The sequence below is a fragment of the Coregonus lavaretus genome, assembly GCF_964263955.1.
Source record: "Coregonus lavaretus genome assembly, contig: HAP1_SCAFFOLD_6080, whole genome shotgun sequence".
In the NCBI taxonomy this organism is placed as follows: Eukaryota; Metazoa; Chordata; class Actinopteri; order Salmoniformes; family Salmonidae; genus Coregonus; species Coregonus lavaretus.
In genome coordinates, this window is record NW_028160770.1 from 1 (window position 1) to 9,206 (window position 9,206).

General features: G+C 47.0%; 1 protein-coding gene across 1 annotated transcript; it reads right to left on the reverse strand.

The window, feature by feature from the left end:
- Positions 1–900: 900 nt before the first annotated feature.
- On the reverse strand, positions 901–4,740 carry LOC311121460 (P2Y purinoceptor 1-like). Its single transcript, XM_084195952.1, has 2 exons — positions 4,460–4,740; positions 901–2,620 (listed from the first exon to the last, which is right to left on the reverse strand). Exon 2 carries the CDS (start codon positions 2,591–2,593, stop codon positions 1,484–1,486), a length of 1,110 nt encoding a protein of 369 aa, XP_084052078.1. The 5' UTR covers positions 2,594–2,620; positions 4,460–4,740; the 3' UTR covers positions 901–1,483.
- Positions 4,741–9,206: the final 4,466 nt, after the last annotated feature.

Consider the following 9,206-nt stretch of genomic DNA (forward strand, 5'->3'; position numbering starts at 1 on the left):
GTGACGGTACTGAAACAGAACAACCATAGAAAGAAAGCGCTGACGTTCATGTAGAGAAGTAGCTGTCACACAGAGTAACACCGTAGAACAGTGATTCTCAACTGGTGGATCGCGACCCAAATTTGGGGTGGTGGGAGGGTTTTGAGTGGGGTCACGGGGAAAAAAATATAATAATTCAGACTGAAGTAATTTTTCATATATATATATATATATATATATATATATATATATATATATATATATATATATATATATATATATATATATATATATATATTTAATTTTTTGATGAAAAAATATCCCGTCTGAATTTAAAACGACTTCAACCAGGTAAAACGTGTGTAGAAATGTGTGGTCCCCCTGTAGCTCAGCTGGTAGAGCACGGCGCTTGTAACGCCAAGGTAGTGGGTTCGATCCCCGGGACCACCCATACACAAAAATGTATGCACGCATGACTGTAAGTCGCTTTGGATAAAAGCGTCTGCTAAATGGCATATTATTATATTATAGAAATGATAATGGATTAAAAATATATATAATTTCATCTCTGAAAATGTTTTCTTCAATTACAGTATTTTCATTATAGTGCTTTAGCAGCACTATTGGGGTTGGTTTAGTTTAGCTCAAACCAGTGAGTTTAACATTCTTCATCAAGATATGGGCAAAATGGTCATTATTTACAATGAAAGAGGTGGGAATGTTGTTCCCTTGTCATATACAGTAATTGCTACATTTACTATCAATATAGCATTAAAAGTAGTTTTACATATTGTCTTTTGGCGATTATTCTTAGCGATGGCGAATATTGGGTCACGACTGAAAAACCTGGTCCAATTTGGGTCCAGAACCACTGATATAGAAAGATCCATGAGGACAGAGAAGAAGTGAGAAGGTAGTTGGGGGGGGGGGGGGGGGGGGGGGTTAAAATAATTTGTAGCAGTCTGAGAATGAAACATGTACAGCGCATTATATTCTCTGTATGTCAACCTCCGCAGAGCAGTCATCAGGCCCAACCTCCGCAGAGCAGTCATCAGGCCCAGGCTCTAGCTGATGGTTCTCTGTCATCCCCGGTGTCTCCTCTAGCATCAGTCATCACACTATTCATCATCCACTGGGTGGCTAGCAGAGCCATCTCTCCATTACAAACACATTAGCGTTGGTTGGATAGCACTGGGTGGCTAGCAGAGCCATCTCTCCATTACAAACACATTAGCGTTGGTTGGTTAGAGGAACAAGAGACTTGAGACTGTTTACAGGAGCTCAACCTATTACCTTCTCCTTCCGTTTGGTTTTGGACGGATGAGCACTTGGTTGACATTCAGAATATACAGTACCCTACCTAGTGATGACATTACAGAGAAACAACCCATTACCATCAGCTTTGTCAGATTCCCACCCAGACCGTTCCGACCACAGTGCACACAGTCTGTAAGGTCCACAGCACCAACTCACAGCAAATTCACACACAAACCCATGTAGAGGTTCAGACAGACCACCCGGACCTAGACCCAGACACAGACCCAGATTTAGACCCATCCCCGTTCTCGACATACTCTGGCAGGCTGTTGAGCGCAGCCTCTTCACTCTTGGACTGGAGGGGGAGTTCCCCCTTCCTGGATTGTTTTTTAGTGGCTCTGGACAGCTTCCTCCTGAACGTGTCCCCAGCCAGGAAGTAGAGGACCGGGTCCACACAGCTGTTGAGGCTGGCCAGCCCCCGCGTCACCTGGTAGATGGCGTACACGCGGTTATTAAAGTCACACATGTCCGGGCCCTGGAAGTACAGCCTGGCTCGCATGTTCAGGTTCTTCATCACGTGAAAGGGCAGGTAGGACACAGCGAACACGGCCAGCACGATAATCACCAGGTGGATGGACTTGCGCCGTAACGGGGCGTTGTTCATGTCTTTACATATCAGCACCTTGACGATCATCCCATAGCAACCCAGGATGATGATGAAGGGGACGCAGAAGCCGAAGACGGTCAAACACATGCTGTAGATGAAGTAGCCCGGCAGCTCATCCTCCGTGGTCGTGTCGTAGCACGTGGTCGCGTTACGTTTCTCCCCCGTCCTGGAGTAGTAGAGGATGGGAGAGATTCCCGCTAGGACCACGACCCAGACCAGGGCGCTGGTCAGGACGGCGTTCTTCTTCTTGAGCCTGCCCAGAGACTCGAGCGGGTGGACCACTCCTGTGTACCTGTGGACACTGATACAGGTCAGGAACAGGATGCTGCCGTACAGATTCACGTGGAATATAAACCTCTGCAGTCGGCAGAGAACGTCCCCGAATATCCAGTCTGTCTTATTAAAGTAGTAGAAGATGAGGAACGGGAGGGAGAGGACGTAGCAGAAGTCGGCCAGGGCCAGGTTGAACATGTACACGGAGATGCTGCTCCAGGGTCTCATGTGGCAGACGAACATCCAGATGGCCAGACTGTTCCCCACCAGGCCGGCGACGAACACCAGGATGTACACGGTGGGTAGGTAGTAGAACTGGAAGCCTGTCCTGGTCAGGGAACATCCCCCCACACCCCGCGTCACGTTGTGGAGATCAGACACATTCAGGAGGGACGTCAGGCTCAGATCTGTCGTCATGTTGTCAGGGAAACATTGGTTATCTTACTGTAATAAAAAAAAAAAGAAAGAAAAATAAAGTTCAGGGAGATATTTATCTTCATAATGAGTATTTTAAACAGCCCATAACTAATTGACCGAAGTGGATCAAATTCTTTGAATTCCATTTCTTGTAATTTTTTTTCTGTGAGCTCAATGCGCACATTGTGCTGCAGTTTCCGTAGAGATAAATCAGATCATGCCCAAACTGTGCCATGTAGTATGGAGTTGTAGTTTCCAACAGGCCAATGTACTACATAGTTTACCGCAGAAAACGTGAAAATTAACTACAATAACCATAATCCATTGCACAGATACTTGTCCGGTCTGTGTTTCTTTTACACCTGCTACTACGTAAGGGACATAAGAATGTGCGATCAAGAGGTGATACATAGAGAGCAGTTTCTTCACAAGGTACACTATATTTACAAAAGTATGTGGACACCCCTTCAAAATAGTGGTTTCAGCTATTTCAGCTACACCCGTTGCTGACAGGTGTATAAAATCGAGCACACAGCCATGCAATCTCCATAGACAAACATTGGCAGTAGAATGGCCTTACTGAAGAGCCCAGTGACTTCCAACGTGGCACCGTCATAGGATGCCACCTTTCTAACAAGTCAGTTCGTCAAATTTCTGCCCTGCTAGAGCTGCCCCGGTCCAACTGTAAGTGCTGTTATTGTGAAGTGGAAACATCTTGGAGCAACAAAGGCTCAGCCGCAAAGTGGTAGGCCACACAAGCTCACAGAACTGGACCACCGAGTGCTGAAGCACGCAGCGCGTAAAAATCGTCGGTCCTCGGTTGCAACACTCACTACCGAGTTACAAACTGCCTCTAGAAGCAATGTTAGCACAATAATTGTTCGTCGGGAGCTTCATGAAATGGGTTTCCATGGCAAGCAGCCACACACAAGATCCCCATGCGCAATGCCAAGCGTCGGCTGGAGTGGTATAAAGCTCGCCACCATTGGATACAGTATGAAAAATGTATGCACTCACTAAATGTAAGTCACTCTGGATAAGAGCGTCTGCTAAATGACCAACAACAAAAAAAATCTGTGCCCGACCTCAATAATGCTCTTGCGGCTGAATGGAAGGAAGTCCCTCAGCAATGTTCCAACGTCTAGTGGAGGCTGTGGTAGCAGCAAAGGGGGGGGGGGACCAACTCCATATTAATGCCCGTGATTTTGGAATGAGATGTTCGACAAGCAGGTGTCCACATACTTTTGGTCATGTAGTGTATCTCTAGCTGAAAATACATGATCTAAGTGATTGATGGTTGGTGTTCAGCAGTCATTAAAGTATGCCTTATTTACTTTGAAGGACTACTAAAATAGTGATTTAGTCAGACAGCATAGGCAGCAGCTCTATAGAGATGATGATGATTTGGAATGAAATAATAAAGTCATAAAATAAAACAAACGTAATATACACAACAACTGAAATATTTTATTAAGTAAAGTAATGTGAATAACTGATGGTTAAGTGATAAGCAGTAATGGGCAGTCACTACCATCACGGGACTTTTATTCTTTATTCTGTTGTTACAGCATTCAACCCACATAATAATGCATAGTGAATTTAATGTTAAAAAAAATCGTGTTTGGCAGTGATTCTTTAATAATCCAACCGAAACCGAACAGAGGTCAAAAAGGACTAATCACTCAGCAAAATCAATCTCCCTGCAGCCAATTCGGAAGCCATAATGACTGTAAGTCGCTTTGGATAAAAGCGTCTGCTAAATGGCATATTATATTATATTATAATATGCACAGAAATAGCCTAGGCTACACATTGCAAAACCAGCCCAGTTAACAATAAACGTCGATCATACACTAGCCTACTCACCATTGACTTATATCCCACATTCCTACAGCCTTTTGCGGTTGAACAGGTTTCAAACATAGGCTACATACGCAAGAGAACGCAGGGCGCTTGAGACTGTTTCGTCAGGTGTCCCTGTTCGTCCTTCTCCAACAAAACTCTCCAGTTCTTAAGTTCAGTCGGGTTCGTTCGCTCTTACAGTAAACGTCCACCGTTCGTTGCGCACGACGACACCGGGCACAAGGGAAGACAACTGCGAGCACTCTCTGGCAAGAGAGTGCAGGAATTACAGACGAGGACCTCCACCAGATAGGGTGAAACACACGCTGAGGGGAGGGGCGACTGCAAAGCTCCTCGAACGCGCTCTTTACTTCCTCTTCCCAAATCCTCATCTGACAAGCCCGTTTAAAAAACAACAAATGCTGCGTTCAACTACTGGTCGGAACTAGGAAACTCTGACTCTTCAGACTTGTTTACTGTAGGCCTGCGTCGATGCTACTGGCAGACTAGTGTGGGTTGTTGATTCTTGGCAGCTACTGAAGATCCTACATGCCTCATTTAGGCTATGGAATGCACACAGGAGAGTAGAGAGCATGTATGGTCGGCACTGGTAGGTTGGAAGCAGATCATGACTATTGTACCGATTGCTTTTTATTCCTTGAAAGGTTGTGCTAGGACTAAACTGTGGCCCAATCCCAAATGGACCCCTATGCCCTATGCCCTATGCCCTATGCCCTATGCCCTATGCCCTTGTGGAGCTCTGAGAGGATTTGACAGGTGTAAGCCGTATGGTAATAGCGCTACCATTCCCTCTTATAGACTAGGAAGTTTCACCATGTACATTTATATTTATTATGGATCCCCATCAGTTCCTGCCAAGTCAGCAGCTACTCTTCCTGGGATTTATTATGGATCCCCATTAGTTCCTGCCAAGTCAGCAGCTACTCTTCCTGGGGTTTATTATGGATCCCCATCAGCTCCTGCCAAGGCAGCAGCTACTCTTCCTGGGGTTTATTATGGATCCCCATTAGCTCCTGCCAAGGCAGCAGCTACTCTTCCTGGGGTTTATTATGGATCCCCATTAGTTCCTGCCAAGTCAGCAGCTACTCTTCCTGGGGTTTATCATGGATTCCCATCAGTTCCTGCCAAGTCAGCAGCTACTCTTCCTGGGGTTTATTATGGATCCCCATTAGCTCCTGCCAAGGCAGCAGCTACTCTTCCTGGGATTTATTATGGATCCCCATTAGTTCCTGCCAAGTCAGCAGCTACTCTTCCTGGGGTTTATTATGGATCCCCATCAGCTCCTGCCAAGGCAGCAGCTACTCTTCCTGGGGTTTATTATGGATCCCCATTAGCTCCTGCCAAGGCAGCAGCTACTCTTCCTGGGGTTTATTATGGATCCCCATTAGTTCCTGCCAAGTCAGCAGCTACTCTTCCTGGGGTTTATCATGGATTCCCATCAGTTCCTGCCAAGTCAGCAGCTACTCTTCCTGGGGTTTATTATGGATCCCCATTAGTTCCTGCCAAGTCAGCAGCTACTCTTCCTGGGGTTTATTATGGATCCCCATTAGTTCCTGCCAAGTCAGCAGCTACTCTTCCTGGGGTTTATTATGGATTCCCATCAGTTCCTGCCAAGTCAGCAGCTACTCTTCCTGGGGTTTATTATGGATCCCCATTAGTTCCTGCCAAGTCAGCAGCCACTCTTCCTGGGGTTTATTATGGATCCCCATTAGTTCCTGCCAAGGCAGCAGCTACTCTTCCTGGGGTTTATTATGGATCCCCATCAGCTCCTGCCAAGGCAGCAGCTACTCTTCCTGGGGTTTATCATGGATTCCCATCAGTTCCTGCCAAGTCAGCAGCTACTCTTCCTGGGGTTTATTATGGATCCCCATTAGTTCCTGCCAAGTCAGCAGCTACTCTTCCTGGGGTTTATCATGGATTCCCATCAGTTCCTGCCAAGTCAGCAGCTACTCTTCCTGGGGTTTATTATGGATCCCCATTAGTTCCTGCCAAGTCAGCAGCTACTCTTCCTGGGGTTTATTATGGATCCCCATTAGTTCCTGCCAAGTCAGCAGCTACTCTTCCTGGGGTTTATTATGGATCCCCATTAGTTCCTGCCAAGGCAGCAGCTACTCTTCCTGGGGTTTATTATGGATCCCCATTAGTTCCTGCCAAGGCAGCAGCTACTCTTCCTGGGGTTTATTATGGATCCCCATCAGCTCCTGCCAAGGCAGCAGCTACTCTTCCTGGGGTTTATTATGGATCCCCATTAGCTCCTGTAGTGTATTAAGATTATGACTTTGTTAATGGTTTTAAGTGGAACCTGAGGGGATGTTTATTTAGTGTCAAAGGGAGCCGTTTTTAGTGTGACACCCCAGATAGAACAGAAGAAGTGTGTGTTGTAGACAGGGGATTGGACAGTAGAGGGAGCCACCCATATTTTGGGGAAGATTATATATACTGGGTTTAAACGAAGAAGAGGTTAGAGCGGCCATTGTAATTCGGGGGACGCCGCTCTCCGGGTGGTCATGACATCCGTGAACTTATGCTGAAATCTTGTGATATGAATAAACCTTATGATCAAAGTTCAGTATGAGCGGACTCCTTTGTTTACAGCAATAACTAGCGACATTGACTCGACACTACACTCCTGCCAAGGCAGCAGCTACTCTTCCTGGGGTTTATTATGGATCCCCATCAGTTCCTGCCAAGGCAGCAGCTACTCTTCCTGGGGTTTATTATGGATCCCCATCAGTTCCTGCCAAGTCAGCAGCTACTCTTCCTGGGGTTTATTATGGATCCCCATTAGTTCCTGCCAAGTCAGCAGCTACTCTTCCTGGGGTTTATTATGGATCCCCATTAGTTCCTGCCAAGGCAGCAGCTACTCTTCCTGGGGTTTATTATGGATCCCCATTAGTTCCTGCCAAGGCAGCAGCTACTCTTCCTGGGGTTTATTATGGATCCCCATTAGTTCCTGCCAAGGCACCAGCTACTCTTCCTGGGGTTTATTATGGATCCCCATTAGTTCCTGCCAAGGCAGCAGCTACTCTTCCTGGGGTTTATTATGGATCCCCATTAGTTCCTGCCAATGCAGCAGCTACTCTTCCTGGGGTTTATTATGGATCCCCATTAGTTCCTGCCAAGGCAGCAGCTACTCTTCCTGGGGTTTATTATGGATCCCCATTAGTTCCTGCCAAGGCACCAGCTACTCTTCCTGTGGTTTATTATGGATCCCCATTAGTTCCTGCCAAGGCACCAGCTACTCTTCCTGGGGTTTATTATGGATCCCCATTAGTTCCTGCCAAGGCAGCAGCTACTCTTCCTGGGGTTTATTAGGGATCCCCATTAGTTCCTGCCAAGGCAGCAGCTACTCTTCCTGGGGTTTATTATGGATCCCCATTAGTTCCTGCCAAGACAGCAGCTACTCTTCCTGGGGTTTATTATGGATCCCCATCAGTTCCTGCCAAGTCAGCAGCTACTCTTCCTGGGGTTTATTATGGATCCCCATTAGTTCCTGCCAAGGCAGCAGCTACTCTTCCTGGGGTTTATTATGGATCCCCATTAGTTCCTGCCAAGGCACCAGCTACTCTTCCTGGGGGTTATTATGGATCCCCATTAGTTCCTGCCAAGGCAGCAGCTACTCTTCCTGGGGTTTATTAGGGATCCCCATTAGTTCCTGCCAAGGCAGCAGCTACTCTTCCTGGGGTTTATTATGGATCCCCATTAGTTCCTGCCAAGACAGCAGCTACTCTTCCTGGGGTTTATTATGGATCCCCATCAGTTCCTGCCAAGTCAGCAGCTACTCTTCCTGGGGTTTATTATGGATCCCCATTAGTTCCTGCCAAGGCACCAGCTACTCTTCCTGTGGTTTATTATGGATCCCCATTAGTTCCTGCCAAGGCACCAGCTACTCTTCCTGGGGTTTATTATGGATCCCCATTAGTTCCTGCCAAGGCAGCAGCTACTCTTCCTGGGGTTTATTAGGGATCCCCATTAGTTCCTGCCAAGGCAGCAGCTACTCTTCCTGGGGTTTATTATGGATCCCCATTAGTTCCTGCCAAGACAGCAGCTACTCTTCCTGGGGTTTATTATGGATCCCCATCAGTTCCTGCCAAGTCAGCAGCTACTCTTCCTGGGATTTATTATGGATCCCCATTAGTTCCTGCCAAGTCAGCAGCTACTCTTCCTGGGGTTTATTATGGATCCCCATCAGCTCCTGCCAAGGCAGCAGCTACTCTTCCTGGGGTTTATTATGGATCCCCATTAGCTCCTGCCAAGGCAGCAGCTACTCTTCCTGGGGTTTATTATGGATCCCCATTAGTTCCTGCCAAGTCAGCAGCTACTCTTCCTGGGGTTTATCATGGATTCCCATCAGTTCCTGCCAAGTCAGCAGCTACTCTTCCTGGGGTTTATTATGGATCCCCATTAGCTCCTGCCAAGGCAGCAGCTACTCTTCCTGGGATTTATTATGGATCCCCATTAGTTCCTGCCAAGTCAGCAGCTACTCTTCCTGGGGTTTATTATGGATCCCCATCAGCTCCTGCCAAGGCAGCAGCTACTCTTCCTGGGGTTTATTATGGATCCCCATTAGCTCCTGCCAAGGCAGCAGCTACTCTTCCTGGGGTTTATTATGGATCCCCATTAGTTCCTGCCAAGTCAGCAGCTACTCTTCCTGGGGTTTATCATGGATTCCCATCAGTTCCTGCCAAGTCAGCAGCTACTCTTCCTGGGGTTTATTATGGATCCCCATTAGTTCCTGCCAAGTCAGCAG

Bases quoted from the DNA above. Each gene is read 5' to 3' on its own strand.
- LOC311121460 (XM_084195952.1), bottom strand. From the start codon at position 2,593: ATGACGACAGATCTGAGCCTGACGTCCCTCCTGAATGTGTCTGATCTC.